Source organism: Solanum verrucosum, unplaced genomic scaffold, assembly GCF_900185275.1.
Source record: "Solanum verrucosum unplaced genomic scaffold, falcon-dt-bn FXZP01000013.1, whole genome shotgun sequence".
Taxonomy (NCBI): domain Eukaryota; kingdom Viridiplantae; phylum Streptophyta; class Magnoliopsida; order Solanales; family Solanaceae; genus Solanum; species Solanum verrucosum.
The window spans coordinates 142,723-162,987 of NW_026020061.1; the positions used below are offsets into that span (position 1 = coordinate 142,723).

Here is a 20,265-nt window from a genome sequence, read left to right on the forward strand (position 1 = left end):
AAAAACCTAAATTTCCTTGTCTCTGACATGTAGAAAGACAAATTGATCAATTCTTGCAGAAAATCCATTCATTTCCTCATAGCTTTTCTGGGCTTTTCCCCTTTTTATTTGAACATCAATAATTTTGGCTTGGTTATTATTTTCAAGACGAAAGTGACATCTATGGTTCTTGCAGAAGCATAGATGAGTTTTGGCCATTTTGCATGAACCAACACTCGAAACCAGTAACAGAATGCTGGAATTTTGTACCTGAAATACACAGTGATGTTTGATAAATCAGAGCAAAGCTAAAAACACAGTAATAACAAGTAAAATAGTTTACTTCCCGGCATCACATTGTAAATTTCTTATTACACAATGAACGTTTCATCACAATGTACTCTATTAGTAACACATGTGGTTATCAGAGAGAAGGAAATATTCAACTTCACAAAATGCAGTGTCCCTTAACATCTCAATATTTAACATGATCCGTTCAAAAGACCGCTAAGATTAACCCCGCAAACCAGACTTGATTGGTCTGATCAAGGAACTTCCTCCTCGAGTACTCTATTGTTCAAGAACATCCACTCAGAACGATGAAAATGTTCTGAATTGTCATGTTTGAGCCATTGATCATACCCAGTATCAGTAATTTAGTTCTGTGCTCAAGGTCCAGAAGGAGTGATTTGCTTCATTTCTTCAGCATGATGGAAACTTGTTGTAATATAAGTGACTGCAACATCACAAATCAGTGTTCCGTGAAAATGATGGTAGTGGCATGGCCTCCTGTGGACGAAGGATGACAAGCACACCAAACATTCCCAGCATAGGGAGTACGAGAATCCATTTCAATAGCTTATAATAATGCATATGGAATGTTAGAGAGAAATCATCTGAGAAATATAGTCCGTTCTTGTCAACCATCTCCAGCAAAACAGTCCCAGCAGTCCTTACACTAACAGTTGGGAGCATAATCCGATGTTTACCAGGACGGTCAAATATCTTATTTTGCTTAATAGTTCGTTCCCCTTGGTAATTACCAGGAACTAACAAGCTCACCTGTGTCACAATGGAGAAGAAATAACTGATTAGATTTTTAATAGTATGCAGGATGGACCAAGTATGTGAAAGCTATTCACCGTGACATTATAAGGAGCTTGAGACCCAGATGGGTATCTGTATTTATCAACAATCTCTATTTCAACCCAGAAGTTCTTGCCCTCTTCATCACGGAAAGCTCTTGAAGATGGAGTTGCATAGATCCCCTGACGATCATTACGGTAAGCAGCATTGTTTCTCCCTTGATTAGGAGATCTCCAAGTCTGAGTGCAGGTATCAATATCAAAGAACACAAACAATTAACCAAAAGCAAATACACCAAATTTTTACTTACCTTGAGGGGATGATGTGGGGCAGGCGTGGAGAAACAGAAGACATTACCATTCATGGTTGTTACAATAAGATCAAGATCATCGCCACCATCAACATTATCAGCCAAGACCATGCTGTATCTGTGACAAGCAGAAAATATATAGCTGATCAAAGATAAGTCTACAAAATAAAAAAGAAAATGGAGAGAGAGAATGAATGGTTGTCTTACGAAGTTTCACCAATATCTACAACATCAGCACATGATGTTGGTCCGTCTATGAGATACAAATAACCATCAAATGACATTGTGACAATTGTAAGCCCTTTTTTCTTCTCCCCACGTTTGCTCAAGTCGACAAGAAGTGCTCGATTCATCACCCTACCATGAGTCCTATAAGGATATGGACGTACAAATGAGCCGTCCTTGCCATTCAGAACATATATATTCCCAGAAAGTGTTGGGACAACGACATCTGTATGGCCATCTCCATCCACATCGCCAATAACCGGTCCCTGAGGAACAAGGCTCTTGAGATGCGTTACCCAAATTTCTGTGCCTTGTGCGGTCCAAGCAGCAACATTTCCATGTGAATCTGTTGTAACTAGTTCAATCTTTCCATCATCATTGATATCAGCTGCAACTACTGCTCCTTGGATTTCAGCCATTTCGAGAGGGAACTTTTCCCTCACTTTGCCTGATGTTAGGTCATTAGTCTTCAAAAGGTACGACAATAACAACAATCACATGAAGCAGAGCAGACAAGAATTAGGAGGATGACACATTTACTAAAAAAGAAATGAATGGACAACACTTCAAAACCTAATTGCCACTTAGGGACGTGTATGACTGTCCAGCGGAGCGTAAGTCAAAAGTATTGGTAAAGCCCCGCAATTTTATTTTTTTTTGAGAAATGTAACAGTTAGTCTATATTTATCCACAGGTATACTACCTCAAAAGTGTAGTTCCCCTCCAAAAGTGTTGTAGTTACATAGGATCCTATACCTACCAAGTTACAGCCAGTCTATAGTTGTGCTGATTACTTCTGAGCTATCTAAGACTACTTGTTTACACCAAAAATAACACAGAGCTAAACAGTTAAGCTTAAATTTTTGGGTTAATGACAAGCTTAATGGATAATAATTAACTCCAAAGTGTGCACAGACACACACGGGAGTGGTAAAGTATTTGGAACGTGTTAACGGGTGTCTCACATGGTTTGGGGTTTGGTTGGAGAGGTAGGAAGGACAAAACGACCAAAATGGAGAAGTTTGAAAAGGTCTGATGGTGCCATTTTTTTTTAATTAAGATGTGGCGGGTTGTGTAATTAAATACATTTAACAAGGGGTGTTTAATTTGCACATGTTGTAATCATGCATGGATTATGTTGAGTATGCCATGTTAGGTTGGTTCCCTCGATGGAAGTTTAAAGCATCAGGTGCCAGTAACATTCTCCAGATTTGAGGCATGACAGTATCATGCTTGCACGTTTAACTACAAGTGATGCCAGACCTCATAGGCTTAATCAAAGAGGAATCTAGCAGGAAACAGCATTCTTTAGATGATACAAAGCATTATAATTACCATGACAGGACATAGTGTTAAATCAATGATGGGTCTCGCATGATGGGAAAATAATTCAGATCACATGGAAAGAACAGTTATGGTGCTAAGGTGAATACTAGAAGCTGAAAAATACTACTGAATTTTTTGAATCGAATGAACTGAATAATGGATACATAGGATTCATATTGCTGAATCCAATAATAGGAATGAGGTGTAGTGGTCGATTGATTGATTTACTTAAACCAGACATCAGCAACACAATAAACTAAAAAATAAGACCGGAAAGACCTTAACAGAGGATTACCATTGTGATCCAACACATAAAAGAAGCCATAGGAGGTCCCAACTAGAATGTCCATGTTTCCATCACCATCCAAATCAACTACCGTAGGAGAAGAGTATATATAGGCACGGAATTTCCCATCGTCAGTACTTAAGTCCAACTGTGCAGTCCATTTAACTTGCTTGGTATCTAGATTGAAAACAACAATACCACTAGCAACATATTTTCCTATTTCAATGTCTCCAAGTTCCTTTATATGCTCCTGATTGTTGTAGTACCTGTGGATTCATGATTCATTAGTTTTTTAATTTTTTTGGCAGCAGAATTGACTTCCAAAAGTTTTAATCAGCTGTCTATTACTAGACGAGACCTTTTTAGGGCTTTTTTTTGAGAAGGTAAAAGAGTCATTATTAAATGGAGCAAAATAATGGGGCTCTATTTGACAAAGAAAAAAGGAGGAGATTTCAATCATTTTAAAAGTATTATATATGTTTCATACAGTAATGCGCATCAAGAAGATCAAAGCTATGTCAAAAAGATGTGGCTGAGATGAATAGCATTTAATTAAGAGATCTTGACATGAACAATTGCAACTCCCATATTTATTTGGCAGGATTGTTATGAGGACTGAAATGTATAACACAGCCTATTAACATAACCAAGCTGAAGTTTTAATTAAACAATCCTACATACCCACATAAACATCCTTTTTCTGGAAGCAGTGATCATTATCCAATCAGCAAGACACTCACTTCAAGATTACATAATTCAGTCAACTGTCCATTTAATAGCAGCAGCAAATGTCTTGAAAGCATATACTTCCTCCATCCACTTTTAATTGTCATGATTTTTCTTTTTTTAGAGTCAAACAAGAAGAACTTTGACTAACATTTTACGATGTATTTTTCACCATATTGATATGTAAAAAATAGCAATTTATAGTACTTTTTGTATCGTTTTTTAATATCTAATTTTTTGTTTTAAATATCGAATTAATGTAATCTAATTTGACTTTGAAAATTAGTCAAATTGACTTTCGAAAAATGCAACATGACAATTAAAAGTGGACGGAGGTAGTACCATACAAGAGGAGGCTTGATGTTTCACCCTTAATAAATGCGCCGCAAGACTTAAATAGCATATACCATATGGTGAAAACTGAATGACTTCAACATTTAAGCAGCAAATATTTAAATCAGCGGAGACTTCAGTCAGAAACCGAGAAACAATGTGAAACCAAAATAGCACCATGGTGAGAAAGCTTACTCATGGTCAAAGAAGTAGGATACTGCAACAATCATCTCCGACACCCCATCACTGTCAATGTCAGCAATGACCTGATAGAAACAAGGACATCCAAAATTTATTACCTGACATTTAACGACTATGATATATCAATCACACAAGCTGTTCTTTTCAAGAGACTTACAGGAGTACATAAAACATGAGCATCAATATGAACATAATTCTCCAATTTCTCATGTTCTGGTTCCGCAAATTCTTCATTTTTCCATAATTCATCGTCATCAAGGTAATCATCATCGTCATAATCATAATCATCAGGGATATCCTCACTATCCCGGAATAACTCAAAAGATGAATCAGCTTCCGCTTCCAGACCCCCTTCATTTTCCACAGTTGCAGCTCTAACATCTTTGGATCCAGAATCACTTTCCTCCGAACTTCTCAAGACATTATCTTCAAGAAGCCTTCTCCCTTTACTTGTTCCATTCTCCGAGACACTGATTTTCTCATTATCAGAATTCAGAGTAATATTGTTTAAGTTAGTCATTTTAACTTCTCCACCAGCTAGACTATCATTTTTCCCCTTTTGGTCCTCTAAATTAGATGAATTTGATGTGTTAGGTGAAACTCCTGACGGCAAAGATATTGAAGCATTCGATGCATCATGGTTGACTTCTTTTTGAATAGAATGGGTTTCAGTGTTAACTTCAGATGCAGTAGATTTTGAATGGTTGCCTCCATGAGTGGATGCATTGTGACCTAGGAGAAAACTTTTGAATTAAAGATATGATTTAAGATATCAACGTCTAGCATTCCACATCTAAAAGACAGAGGTTATCTTCAGAATGTAACATCACCAAATAAACAAAAAATAAATTAAGAGTACCTCTCTTGACATGTTGAGATAATAATCTAGGAAAAATTAGTCTTTCCGCAGTGGCAAGTCAAAACAAGCACAAGGGTCGGAGTCCCATTGAAAATCAGTTGAATACTAGAAAGCACAAACAAAGAGGTAGAATTGGCAAATAGGTGAAAAAAGTCGAGTGGCAACATAAGATGTGCACCAATGCTGAGAAAAATATAGACCAAGGTACCAAATTACAACAGAAATATTCGAGTAAAAGGCCCTACAGGACAACAGGTAAACTAATTCAGTACTGCAAAATCAAGAATATTTAGCAGTAATTTATTCCGGATCTTAGTAACAAAAGATTAACTTATAGAACATAAGGATATCATGGTTCTATAGATCTATGACAAGTGTCACAACACATTTTAAAAAAATTACCCATGCTGGGGCAGCTAGGTAGCATATATCATAAGCAAACAGGAATATTAAGAGGAAACAAAGTGAATATGAAAAGCAATGTAAAAGGATAATACTCACTGGCTATGGAGTCCGTGACAGCCTCATGTACAAGTTGGTCATCATGTACATCTGGATGAGAACGGTCCACCGGGTCCTGTTTCAAACCCACATGCCAATCTTTTTTAACTCTCAGCCGAGGAATCTCCAATTTATCAGACATCAGGTATCCTGAGACCCTATGCAAATCTAACAAGGTCATACTAAATAAAGAAAATCTCAACAAGACAACAGTTACAAAATATGTTGTACTCATACCTGAAAAAGAGCACCTCACCATCATAGGTGGCCAAACCTATCTCCCTCACCCCATCCTTGTCAATGTCATATAGGAAAGGAGTGGAATGAACAGTTGATTGATGGAATGCTGGCCATCCTGATGATTTGAAGTTGTAAAATTTGTACAGATGTCATCAGATTTATATACGCAGCTCAAACCTCATTATTATTCATATAGATAATTTCTTCATATTGAGGTGAATTTTGTTGTTTCATAATTCATAAATTTACATCTTGGTTTGTCAACTTATATACAAGCAGGATGTGAGGTATTATGTAGCTCACCTAATAAGTTTGCATTTACTCTTATAACCTATGTCACTCTTCAAAAATATCGATGGTTGCGTGTCGGATACTCCAAAAATAGTATATTTTTGGATGATCCGACACAGGTGCGGCAACATTTTTGGAGTGTCCAGAGCAACAAAGCTTATAACTAGCTTTCCACAAATCATACCTGGAACTTTATCTCCATCAGAACCTTCCAGAATTTCCAAGTAATGAACAAAAGAGGGAACTACCACCTCAAGCTTTCCATCACTGTAGTAATGATCCAGAAACATAGCCGAAATGAATAAATTTATAGAAACAGAAAACAATAAAAGATACTCAAGTTTGAAAATAAGCAACTGCATGTGATTTTGTTGAATCTCACACATAACTAGGATAGTTGTAGCTTTTCCCTGCAATAATCAGGGAGGTCTTGAAAACATAGTTATTTGCCTTTTCAAAAGACCATCCATTTTCATCAACAAATTTATATCAGGATACATGTTATCTCCTCAATTACTTTTTTTCTAAAATAAGGTAAAAGTTCAATAATAAGGTAGTAAAGGTACCAAGATGGTAGAGAAAAGTACAGAGAACAAACAGCCTACTACCCTTTCCTTCCTAAAAAGATAAAAAATCCACGAACCAATCCAGACTAGCTAAACTGCTAAGGTACTACTTTTACACCAAAATACAGATTATGCAGACATTCATTCTTAATTCTAGAGATATGATTTCTCTGTCATTCAAAGCAAGCTTTGTTCCTCTCCAGAAGATGCATACTAGGACAGTTCTCCGAATCTGCTTCAACACTCTTTAAGTACTCTTTGAAGTTGTTAGCTTTCCAATAAGCTCCTAACCCTGAGGCATCACCCATGAAATGCCACAGATATTAAAGAATAATTCCCAAAATTGTCTTGAGACTCTACACGGAAGGATTAGATGAATTAACTGTCTCCTGGTCCTCTTTACACAGATTGCATCTATTACACCACCAAAACATAAGTTTTCTGCAGGTAATTTTGAGTTAGACAAGCCTCCTGAGCTGCAATCCATCCCAGGCATGCTACCTTAACAGGAGTGTTTTCCTTCCAAATCATCTTCCAAGGCCAAGTCTCATCCCAATGTCTGTCTGCTTTAACAAAATAATATAGCAGCTTTAGCCGAGAATATTTTATCTTCAGTAGCTGACCAAATCAGAGAATCCATCTTACTTTAATGCATAGAGACTGATTCCAGCTGCTGAAGCAATTGGGAAAAATCCTCTACCTACCAATCATTTAGATTCCTCTGAAAATTTATTTGCCAACCTGAGTTTGAGTGAAATTCAGTAACAAAGACTCACTTTATTAACAGAACAATTAAACTATATAGGGAATTTAGCCTTCAGACATTCTTATCTAACCCATAAATCTGTCCAGAATTTGATCCTATGTCCATCTCCCACCTCCAGTTTAGTGTATTTGATGAATTCTTTCCATGCATGCTTATACCCTTCCAGATAGTCCATTTAACATTCACTTGCATAGAAGATCTCTAGTCATCCTTTTTGCCATGTATAGCATTAATTATCTTCTTTCAGGCATCACTGCCATCTAAGTTATATCTCCAAAGTCATTTGAAGAGCAAGGTCATATTGTGCAGTTTCAGATTTCTTACACCTAGTCCTCCACCCTTCCTATCCTTGAGAACCACCTGCCTCTTTGTTTACTTTTAATAAAATAACTGCATCCATATCATTGATATTTGTTATTATTACTATTACTCTCTTGATAATAATTGACCGCTGTACCACTATGGAAACAAGTAGTCTCAGAAAGTAAATAACAACACTCATCTTAAGGCAGTCATCACACACTCAGAGAGTGTAAAAGCAAATGAATTACAACCCAAAAGAAAGAAGCTTCTATCACATTACCTGTTAATATCAGCAATCAAGGGGGATGCATATACGCTAGAACTAACTTCTGTCTGCCATCTCAGCTCCAAATGCTGAGGGCACTGTGTATTCAACAATTCATCTTCATCCCTGCCAGCATAAACACCAACAGCAATATTAAAATCTTTTCAGTTTTTATCTTTTGTGTATCAGGCGTTGAAACCAAAAGTATACGTCAATGGTACTTCCTCTATCCCATTTTGTTAGGGTGTTTGACAAGACAAGGAGTTTAAGATGTTAACTTGACTTATATACTCCCTCCATTTAAATTATACATCGGTGTTTGTTTGGGCACAAAGTTTAAGATATTTGTTTTGACTTAAGTATAATAAATTAGTAATAATGGGAGAAAATAATATACTTACAGTCGAAAAGTTAGTTTGAGAGAGAAAACAAAGAAAACATCACATCAAATTTCAAACATTGAATAATTTAATGTATTTGATAACTTAGAAGTTCTGCAGCTTGAATAGAAATAGAATGGCGTGAAACATTTTGAACCTTCTAAAACGGAAAGACTGTCATATAAATTGAAACATATAAAGTATAATTTAGTAAAAGTAGTAGAAGAGAATGGTAAAATAATGGTTAAAAAGTCTGTTATTATCACAATTATAGCAGTTTCATGAATGTGAATTCTTGAAAGTTCTATAGAAATGTTAGGCATCAATATGATTGTACACAAATACAAATAAATTAAAAATTAGAAAGAGTGTCAGCCATATTGGGAGTAAACACATATTTTAGGAAGATATTAGCATCTCCAGTTTGATATTGATAATAGAGATAACGGTTAAAAACAGCACACTCAAGTATCGCCTTTTCACAAATTTCACACTCCAACTATCATTTGTTCCTTTTTCCTACCTGAACTATCACCATGTATTAAAACACACCTCAACTTTCCGTTTTCCTACCTCAACTATGGTAATAGTTCAGTTAGGAAAGGGTAAAACTAGTAGTTGAGGCGTAATAATAGAGATAATGGTTAAAAACATACATAACTATCGTCTTTTTGCGAATTCCACACCCCAACTATCACTTGGTCCATTTTCCTACCTGAATAACAAAAACACACCTCAACTATCAATTGTTCCATTTTCCTACCTCATCTATACTAATAGTTCAAACAGCAAATGTAAAACTCAGGAAATGTGTTTTTGATCATTAAATCTCGATAATAAGACATTAAATTGGTAATATCACCAAAAAAATTAGGAGAAAATTCTCAATGAGTCAGTACAGCTCTATGTAACATCCTGAATTAAGTGGTTATGCAATATCAAAATCGATTAAACAGCTCAAAAAACACAGAGAAGGAATGAACGGAAACTTACAAATTGGGGTAAGCGAGGGAATCATCAGTGGCTTCTCGTTCTCGAAATTTGTTTTTTATGGTGTCTTCAGATTGCAGAAAACGGAAATTTGAAGATAATAGGAGAAAACAGAGTAGGAAAACCCTAGCTTTCATTGAGATCACCGGAGGGAGTATCGCAATTTCAGACTGCTAAAAATCTATTCAGTTCAGCTCCGGGCAAAAATTACCCTTAAAATATTTAGGGATTGTTTGGTAGGATGCATTACAGAAAATAATGCTTACATTAGCTTGATGTATTAGTAGTAACTTGTTTGATATATTTTTTTAATCTATGCATAATTAATGCTTGTATTAGTAACAAACTATAGTATTCAATACGGTTTCATAGTATTCACTCAATCTCTATTAATTGTTGACATTATTAAAAATATTTATTTCAATTGCTTGTGAATTTATAAAATTAATTAAATTTTGTCACTTCACTCTTATAATTAATCTTTTAAAAAAAGTATAAATAGATTTGTAAAGTTTCAAAAAAAAGTTTTTTAAAAGATAAATTAGTAAAAATTATCATTCTTATTTAAGAAGAGTGTACACAGAAAAGTGAACAACTAATATGAAACGAAAATATTTTTTGGAAAGTTAAATGACCCACCCCTAAATGTACCAAAATGTTTAGAAGTCTTATGATCTTAAACATGTTATTTAAAAAGTTGGAAGGAAAATTTTTTATTAAAAAAGTAATGAGATAGTCTTTTGGATTAAAAAAGACGTGACACAAACAAATTGAAATGAATGGAGTAAAAAGTAAAACATGTGTTAGGAATTCTTTGTTTTCTCGTGTTGCTACATGAAGAATCAATATTCAATGGTATGTTATTTGCCCATTTGGCTTTGATTATTTGGCTAGGCTGCTACATGAAAAATTGACTATACAATCTAATAAACATAAAATTATATGTTCTCTTTTACTTTAACTGACTAAATTGTCCAAAAATTCTGCTTGGGAATAATACCTATACCCTATTACATAAAATTCTATCAAATATTTGCATCTACGATTTGAAAACTTTAAGAAATTTCCAACTCTTCAAGCATTTTTCCACAGAATTTTTCAGCGTCTGTAATTGAAAAATAGTCGCTAAGCTAAACTTTGTGCTCATATGAACGCTCGAAAATGGCTAGCCCGCACTATAATTACCTTTCCCACTGTGCCAATTCCTTCATAACTATTTTAACATCTTTGATCTCTTTCAACATGTTGTTAATACAATATCCCAAAGCATACAATGAAATAATTGACTTTTCTTTCAGTTCCTCTTTTCCTTGGCTACTCAATATTCTATCAATCACTTCTTTTGATCTCTCAAAGCAAAAACTTATTCCTCTATCTGTTATTTGATCATTTATTTTACTAAATTTCCCCTCTTCAAGATCATCATCTGGGAACAACTTGATCAAACTAGGCTTATCAAGAAATGTACTTATCGACGAAATCACACTTTCCTTCAATTTCTTCAATTCATCATTCATACATTTTTGTAGCTCTTTGTAATCAACACCGCTGTTTTGAAAATCATGTGATACGTTCTTGATATTGTAGACGATGAAGTAAAATAAATCATCGATTTTCGACAATGAATCTTGGAGCTTTTTGTAGCATGTTGCATTAAAAGGAAGGAACCAAAAATCAGGCTCTAACTCTGCATTAAAACAGAATTTTTTCAAGTCTAGGATTTTGGATTTTAATTTCCTCTGTTTTTCCATTAACTCTTGCAATTCTTGATGATCTTTTTGTACTATTTGGTTCATGCACTCTTTGAGAATATCTAAAGTGCAGTGCAGTTGATTCCTAGCAAGATTGGCTGCTCGTTTCGGGTACATTATAAACTGTACCACGACGAAACAAGACAGTCCAATGAAAGTTTCTGTTAGTCTTATGATGGCGAATTCGTTGTGAGGGCCATAGTTTTTTCGTCCTAAGATCATCACGGCTCCTAATAGCGCGGAAATTCCTCCTGTTGGACCATAAATCCTGCTATGTTTTAGAAAACTGCTGAAAATGATCCAAGGGAGAAGAGGTAAGAACCTTAAGTTATCGATTTTTTGGAAAACAGAACAACTTAAGACTCCATAGACTGATCCAAATGTAATTCCTTGTGCCTGAGCATTAGCAAGAGTAAATGTTGCTAAGTTGCCTTGTGCTAAAGTACTGGCTACTGTTAGCCCTGCCCAAAAACCGTTTTGTTTGTCGAATAACAGGCCTAGCCACATAGCTAGGCCTAATGTAATAGAGCACTTCAACGAAAACATAATCGTTTCTTTTCTTGGTCTAATGTTCATCCAGCTCTTATGGCAAGGTGTTCGTGAATCATCGTTATGTAATGTGGATGAATTGGTGAGCAACATATTTGAACAAAATAAGAAGAAAAATGCAGGTAGGTTTGTTTGTGATGGAGGTATGGTATCATTATGGAGCAAGATGGATTTATTGGCAAAGTCTGATCCTTTTGTTGCTTGATGAGTGACTTGATCTGATTTTCGATGGATTTGCTCAGATACATGTAGTAACGCGCCTTCATTCACTAGGCCAGTGGAAAAGGAAGGACATGATGTTAACGCGATTTCCATTCCTCTTATGGTTAATTCCATGTTTTGGATCTCATTGTCTCTTGGAATTTCTGAACATGATTTGAAAAATCGGATCCAAGGTGTTTCCCACATTAGCCCTCCCTACACAAAGAAGTATAAATATGAGCTAGGAGCGGTTTTCACATAAACTTGGATTAGTCGAGCCAGTGAGTTTCAGATACCAAATGATTATTAAAGTACAGCATATTATCCAAATGGAGAAAAAGCGTGAAAAGATAAGTAAGTCCAATTAACAAGTTTTCTTACCTTCAAAAGTTTGATGCTTTGGAGAAGCTTGGCTCCAGTTTGAGAAAGGATCTTGGCTTTGGACAAAAGTTCAACTGCAATGAGATTGTCTTGGGAAGTGATTGCTCTTGAATATATTTCCACTCTCTCTTTTGAGATTTCACCATATAATTGATGTAGTTTCCTTACCTGATATATTTACAAAGAAAGAAAAATAAGGCTACTAAAATAATATCACGACGTTATGTTAAGAGTATCTTTAGGTTATTTTAGCCCAATGCTGACCTCAAAGTAAGCTAGCTTCGGATAAGGAAGCAAAAAAGCAAGAAGTGAAGCAACGATCCCAAGTACCGTGCTACATGCAACACGAAGAGGGTGAACAAAAACACTCGTATGCACTCCACGAATAACACCATCAGCAAACACAAGCACCAACTGCCCAAAAGCAATTTTTTTGCACCTAATATGTGTACACTCTACGATACCCACCAATAACGAAGTTACTCCCAATGCCAGGGTGGACGCAACAGGCGACAGCGTGTTGCGTCCACTGTCTATTGCTATCCATACACCAAGCATGGATAGCGGCATGGTTTGCACCATGGCGAGTATTGCATGCCAACTGCCACTCAATGTGTCACCTAGCGTTGACTCGCTAGTGACGAGAGTGGCTGTTACATATGCAAATGCTGGAAATGTTACTAATTTTTTTAACCAAGGTGGTCCGTATAGGGTGGAGCAGCCAATTATACTATATGCTACCACAGTCCGAATCGCGGAGTGCAGCCGCATCCGCCACATAATGCGGTTGTGCTCCGCCCCGGACACGGTGGTACTTGCGGCGGCGCTCATGTTGTTGTTACTTAGAGGAAATTAATTAGTGAAAAGTTATGGTCAAGCAAGAAATGAATGGAAGAGGGGTATTTGTAGGGACTAGAAAATTAGGATGAATATTATGAAGAATATTAGAAAACGTGTAGAAAATGCAAAATACTAGTAATTAATTAGTCGTGATTACCCATTATTTTGAAGAATAAATATTAAAAAAATTATTATAAGGGGTCCATGCATTGTGCTAAGTAATTAATTAGCATTTGTTCAAGATCTTATACAATCTACATGACTTTTACCAGCATGCTTAATAGATTTTCCTTATTATGTTTCTTTTAAGCTTAACTAATTATATAATATAGGGTACTGTAACTTGCTACTTCCTTTCGTCCACTTTTAATTGTCATAATTTTTCTTTTTAGAGTCAAACGGTAAGAACGTTGACTAACATTTTACGATATATTTTTTCATCATATATTGATGTGCAAAAAAATTGCAATTTACAGTACTTTTCGTATAGTTTTTGAATATCTAAATTTTTTGTTTAAAACTATATATTAATATATCGAATTTGAGTAAATAACACTAAAGTTTCTTCAAACATGACTCATTTGTAGATACACTTCTTATATTTCAAAATCGAATACTCACACACCTTATATTCATTGATCTTGAACATCAATGAAAGAGAAAACAACTCGGAGAAGACGATACTTATGGGATAATCAGTACGCATATACACTATCGATCCTAAAATATATTGGCGTGCAGAACTAATTCTGAGTCCGGAGCCAAAAGGGCAAAAAAAATTGTCAAAAATTCCAAAAGGGCACATCAAATTTTTTTAAAATCAAAAGGGCAAAATCGCTCCTGACGAAGTGATTTCCCTCTGACAAAATGACGAAGAACCGCTGCCCTAGCAGCAATTTCATCTAAAAACTTTTTTTCTTTTTAGCGATTTTGTAAAAAATAAAAACAAATTCTTTTTATTAAAAGAAAAATGATAAACATCGTTGCAGGGACATCATTTTTCATGCCTAGTGCTATTATTTTCATGTCTATTCATGCCTATTCATGCCTATTGTTAATTATTACTCCCTCCGTCCCATTTTATGTGAGGTACTTTGACTCGGCACAGAGTTTAAGAAAGAAAGGAAGACTTTTAAAACTTGTGATCCAAAATGAATGATAGAAATTTGTGTGGTTGTAAATCATTTCATTAAGGGTAAAATAGACATTTTACAGTCAAATTGTTACTTAATATAGAAATGTGTCATTCTTTTTGGGACTAACTAAAAAGGAAAGTAAGTCACATAAACAGGGATAGAGGGAGTAATAATATAAAAATGATAAACAAGACGGACAGTATACTCAATAAAATTGTTGAAGCTTGAGGAAAATTGAATTATATATCATAAATAATAATAAAAGAATATTAAATTAAAAAAAAACTTTTTTTAAAAAAAAATCCAAAATCTCTGCTATAGCAGCGATTTTGAAGAAAAAAAAGATTTTTTTTTTAGAAAATCGCTGCCAATTTTTATTTTTTTGACGTACGACAACTTTTGTCAGAAGAAAATTGCTCCTGACCGAGTGATATTGTCCTTTTGGTTAATTTTTTTTTTAATGTGCCGTTTTAATTTTTTTTTTTTTAAAAGTTGCTCTTTTGGCTCCGAACTCAACTAATTCTAGTTATGTTCAAATCAAACAATGCCTTAAACTTCAACAAATTCATAAAATGACAGAGAGGTGCAGTAAGCACGCTACAATTGACCAAAACTGAAATTTGCTTAATTTAATTTCTGAACTCGCCATGCAAAAAATGAGTGTTTGTATTTTTGCCTTTTTTTAATATTTCAAAATTCTAATTATTTTTTAACACGCAAGAACATTGGTGTACGTTCATTTATTGATTTAGTCCATATAAAAATTGGATTGATATATAACTTAAATTGACATAGGAAAAATTGTCAAAATATTTGTAATTTTTTTAAATTTAATATGTTATATACAACTACTTAAAAATACGACCCATTATTTAGTCATTTTTCAAGCATTTATTAACTCGATATATTTTAGCATCTTCAAATTAAGCTAAATTCGCCCATTCAATATTCCTAATCGAATGTGATGAAGATACAACGATCGAGCAAGTAACTGGATAGCAAAATGACAAATTATTTTTTTAATATATTAATTAGCTTTAATTAATAATCTCACCGATATATTTTTAAAACTATATATTTTGCATGAGATGTGAGTGTCCAACAACTTCGAAGGAGACCTTATCTTATATTATATTAAAGAAACAACGTGGAGTAAATATATGTAGCCAAATTATTGGTCAAGTGTGCCCTCTCCCACACTAGGGGAACTACGTATATTAAATATAGTCCTCTAAAACTTGAAATTGAAAAAAAATAAAAAATTAGATAAATTGTACAATTAGTATACGAAACCCTAAAAAGGTGGAAGAGAAGTGTTTGTATTTTCTCTGTGTTAATTTATGTAATTGTATTTAATTAGTTATGAAGTTTTTTAAAACAAAGAGTGTATTTGTAAAATTTGTAATACTACACGTTATTTGAAATAATCATCCGGTTATATAGTTAGCTTTTGTTAACTTTAAGGATCAAAATCGTACACTTCAAATAATTAAAGATTAAATGTGCATAGCCAAATAACACATGGATTAAAACTGAAATTATGTGATATATACATTGATTAAAATCACTATTTCCCCTATATATTTTTTTGTTAAAAATGTATTAAAAGGTTTTACTTTCTGTCCGAAATTTTCTCCTTTTTTTTTCAATTTTAAAACTACACCACTAAAAGAAAAAAAGAAAAAAAAAACTACTTATATACACATATCTTTTTCAGGAAAAAAAAAACTAATATTTAAAAACCTTTCATGACATTACCAAATCATATTCATATCTGTTTGATGTGAAGCAATCCTTGATTTTTTTTCGGATAATTTAAGAGGTAATAGGATTATTTGTTTTGGTAGGTGCCGCACGAACATTGGCTCCTATTGCCACAAATTATGATATGATGTAGGTTTAATTATTTGGATCGATTTTAATTACGTGAGTATCCCTTCAAAGTACAGTAAAAATTATCAACTTAATCCATGAGTCTTTATGATCACTCATTGATCCTGTCCAGATATTAATATAATAAACAAAGTAAGTAGATTTCTCTCAAATTTCAATTACGTTTGCTAGTAGGAGTTTTTCTTTTAAAATTGAGCAAAATAGAAACGTGTCTAAAGAGTGTTAGTATTTCAAAACTAAAAGACAAGGATGATTGTTTTATTGCATTTTTTATCTTAAAATTTGAAATTTTGCTTATTTATAATTAACACGTGATGCTTATGACTTTGAATTAAAAAAAATGAATTGTCATAGTAGGAGTTGGACCTACTTAATTATTTGGGAAATATCGTTTTGTGATGTCTTCATTTTTCATGTTTGGTTAATCGTGGTGCTCCCTCGATGGTATTTCTTGACAACATTAAAAAGAAAAAATTTATTATGTTGGCACAAAAATTTAAGTAGGGATTTGGCCATAGAATTCAAAATATTTTTTTATATTATTTATAAATTTTAAAGTAGGAGTTTAAGATAGAATTGTGTGTAGTTAATTTTTTTTTAAAAATAGTTTCTTCAAAATGAGTGCAGTGTCTATCATGAAACTGGGTATTCTATACTTTTTCTATTGATAGAAAAAAATATGTGTGATTATTCCATAAAAGATCGATCTACATTTAAAAAGACAATTATATCGACGAGTAAATGTTACAACTCAAAAATTATATAAGATCACGACTATTGAAACCTTTCATTAAATTAAAATTCTTGGGATATAGTAACAATGTCAATTTCTTTTTTGATTTAGAAGAATATAAACCAAGTTATGAAGAGCGGAAGGTAGTGATCATCTTATACAAATGTCTTCAACTGTATCTCACAATGATGAATAACAACCCTATTTATAGGTTGAGAAATCACTCTAAAAATCATCATGTTAAATGCCATAATTAATAATATATGTTTTTATTCAAAGTGATTCATAGACCTAGGAAATATTATGCATGGATGAAAGTAGTTCATGTATTAAATAAATGAACAATCTACTAATTCAAAAGATTTATAACATTTTTTAATTAATAGACAATATTGAAGTTTGTCAAAAAAAAAAAAACTAAAAATGTTTACAAAAAAGGAAATAAACAAAAATTGCCTACTTTTTATAATAAAAATATTTCAAAACATTAAATTAAGGTAGTCACATCTTCATAAATAGTAAATATTTTTTTATACAAAGCATCAAATATATTACATTGCAAACACATGGATAACATTTTATTAACTAGGATTAACTCTCATCAATATAAATAATAGCAATAATATTACTTTGTATTGTATTTGAGTTACCTTTCTACTCTATTGACTTTTTGATATAATATTTTTAGATATTTTAAATAAATCAATCAATACTTTTATGATTTTTTACGCTAAAAAGATTAATAAGAAACCGACGATTATTAACCGCCGGATTTAAGGGTATATTTTCACCATTTTTTAGTAGTAAATAATAAAATTGAGTGTCATTCTATCAAAATAAGTATGTAAATTCAAATAGATCTTCAAAGCATCATATATACTTGAGCAGTATTAGTCACCACGATGAATGTATCCAAAACATTTATAAAAATAATTTTTGAGTCAAAACATTTTACATCAAAGATATGGTGCACATATGTGTCAATAGAGTTGAGAATGACCAAATCCGGTGACAATTCTCTACTCATGTTCTTTCAAAGTTGGGTAAGTGATCTTAAGGACATCTCTCCAGACCCCAATCCATTCTTTCCAGCGCCCCTCAATTAAATTCATAATTGTTGTTGCTTGTGCAGAGTAACTAGAGAACTTCAAATTGTAATAAAAAAGTTGTCAACTAAGAAAGATTTCTTATCGGAAGTCCATGCGAGCCAAACTAATATTAACCAAAATGATACCCTCCTCAAAAGGGCTTGAAATCGAAGACCCTTCATTCACCATTTTCTAAAGGAATCACTTTTATAGTAAAAAAATTCACAGATTGCCCTTATGGAATGAAGAAAAAAGTGTCTTAATTTTTTCATCATGCACAATATTTTTTAGGTTCTTTAATTTCATAAATATTTATCTTGATGTACCTACTTTTGCTTTAATAGTAATTAAAGTTCTTGAATTCTGTGTAGACTTATGTTGCATTACAGACTATACTCATGCAGATATGTGTTAGTCAAATTGTTAGTCAAAGATTTCTTCTACGCCTGTTTTGCATAGCAAACTATACTCATGCATATATGTGTTAGTCAAATTGTTATAAATCAAAAGGTTCAGCTAGTAATTTATTTACCTAATATAAACATGATGCAAAATACTGATTTTAAAGGCAAGATAAAAGGTGCTAAAGAAAATTGTGCATCAAAAAAATATATTAAGCAAATTCGATCTCTCCTCATTTTCATTGAACAAACGGTCTAATATTTATTAGGATTCGTGCTTCTTTTTTTACCCTAAGGGTGTGTTTGGTAGGAAGGAAAATATTTTTATAGAAAACAAGTAGATTTTTGACTTATTTTCTCATGTTTGGTTGGTGAGTAGAAAATATTTTCCGATTTTTTTTTAGTGTTTGATTTATGAATTAAAAATATTTTTAAGAAAAAATATCTTTTATTTTTACTAGAGAGTAGAAAATAATTTTTGAATTGAAATTGAAAATATTTTTTAAAAACAAACTTAATTATTTTGGGGGGAGGGTAGGGGTAGGGGTGAAATGGGGTAAAAAAATAAAATTTGAAATTAAAAGAAAAATTAGAAATAATGTTAAATTTTTTTTTGGAGGGGGGTAGGGGTGGGTAGCGGATGGGGGGATCGAGGGTAGGGGTGAAAAATAAAACTTTGAAATTGAAAGTATTTTTTCAAAAACAAAAACTTTAAATTTCTTTTTTTTTTTGGGGGGGGGGGTGGTAGGGGCTGTCGGGGGGGTCGGGGGGATCGGGGTGAGGGTGGGGTAAAAAATAAAAAAATTGAAGTTGAAAAATATTTTTTTTTAAATAAGCTTTAAATTTATTTTTTCAACCAAAAAAATTGATTTTTTCAACAAAAAAGTTGTAATTTGAAGTTGGAGGAAAGTTTTGGAAAATGTTTTTCTTAATTTTTGAAGGAAAGTCATTTTCCTTAAATTCGAGGAAAATGAGTTGATTTGGAAAACATTTTCCAAAATTACCCAACCAAACATGAGAAAATTGGAAAACATTTTCCGAAAAATGTTTTCCTTCATACCAAAGACACCCTAAATTTAAGGATTTTATTACTTATAAAAGTCCTTTATGAATTCAATCGTTTAAGACTTAATTTATAATTATGAAGGAAAAAAAAGGCAATTGGTATATCATTAACAAAAAGAAAGCATTGTCTTTGTTCATTGAATTTTTATTTCTCATATACCATTCAAATCAATCATAAACATACACTATTGTAGCATTCACCAATCAATTATATTTGTAGAATAAACATTTCTAATATTTCTATGCAAAAATACAAAACGAGTTGAAGCTTCAAAGGAGGAAATTGAAAGTCAACAGAAGTTATCAAGCTGATATATTAATTGCACAGATAAATCTAAAATAATTTCACCTAAAATTAAGTGTAATAATCTCCCATTTAAATAAATTTCAACTTGAATATTAGGTCCCTACAAATTTGAGTTAATTCTAAGGATGGTCCCAAAATATCCCTTTCATATTTACATATTTATCGCATATCTCTTATTAATTAATTAACATATCTCTGGTAAAAATTTTATTAAGGATTTTATTTTTTATATAATATTTTTTTATATTTTACGTTAAGTATCATTACTTTATATTATATATTTTTAA

General features: G+C 32.9%; 2 protein-coding genes and 1 pseudogene across 2 annotated transcripts; all 3 read right to left on the minus strand.

Annotated features, from left to right (window-relative positions):
- Positions 1-302: 302 nt before the first annotated feature.
- LOC125823383 (protein DEFECTIVE IN EXINE FORMATION 1-like) lies at positions 303-9,825 on the minus strand. Its single transcript, XM_049502766.1, has 12 exons — positions 9,637-9,825; positions 8,279-8,389; positions 6,548-6,630; positions 6,070-6,187; positions 5,833-5,990; positions 4,630-5,204; positions 4,467-4,537; positions 3,222-3,478; positions 1,583-2,048; positions 1,376-1,493; positions 1,122-1,304; positions 303-1,041 (listed from the first exon to the last, which is right to left on the minus strand). The coding sequence occupies exons 1-12, from the start codon at positions 9,768-9,770 to the stop codon at positions 724-726; spliced, it is 2,592 nt and encodes an 863-aa protein (XP_049358723.1). The 5' UTR covers positions 9,771-9,825; the 3' UTR covers positions 303-723.
- Positions 9,826-10,814: 989 nt separating this feature from the next.
- On the minus strand, positions 10,815-13,346 carry LOC125823398 (uncharacterized). The gene is made up of 3 exons (XM_049502779.1): positions 12,780-13,346; positions 12,516-12,683; positions 10,815-12,350 (listed from the first exon to the last, which is right to left on the minus strand). The coding sequence occupies exons 1-3, from the start codon at positions 13,344-13,346 to the stop codon at positions 10,815-10,817; spliced, it is 2,271 nt and encodes a 756-aa protein (XP_049358736.1).
- Positions 13,347-16,334: 2,988 nt separating this feature from the next.
- On the minus strand, positions 16,335-16,504 carry LOC125823400 (U1 spliceosomal RNA; annotated as a pseudogene).
- Between the last annotated feature and the right edge of the window lie 3,761 nt (positions 16,505-20,265).

What these genes read in the sequence shown, in the direction of transcription:
- LOC125823383 (XM_049502766.1), bottom strand. Translation starts at nt 9,770, where the DNA reads ATGAAAGCTAGGGTTTTCCTACTCTGTTTTCTCCTATTATCTTCAAAT. An exon ending in TCCCTCGCTTACCCCAATTT is followed by an intron (nt 8,390 to 9,636) that starts GTAAGTTTCCGT and finishes TTATGCTGGCAG; the next exon opens with GGATGAAGATGAATTGTTGA. An exon ending in TTATGTGTTGGATCACAATG is followed by an intron (nt 2,049 to 3,221) that starts GTAATCCTCTGT and finishes ACCTAACATCAG; the next exon opens with GCAAAGTGAGGGAAAAGTTC.
- LOC125823398 (XM_049502779.1), bottom strand. Translation starts at nt 13,346, where the DNA reads ATGAGCGCCGCCGCAAGTACCACCGTGTCCGGGGCGGAGCACAACCGC. An exon ending in CGAAGCTAGCTTACTTTGAG is followed by an intron (nt 12,684 to 12,779) that starts GTCAGCATTGGG and finishes TAAATATATCAG; the next exon opens with GTAAGGAAACTACATCAATT. An exon ending in AAAGCATCAAACTTTTGAAG is followed by an intron (nt 12,351 to 12,515) that starts GTAAGAAAACTT and finishes TTCTTTGTGTAG; the next exon opens with GGAGGGCTAATGTGGGAAAC.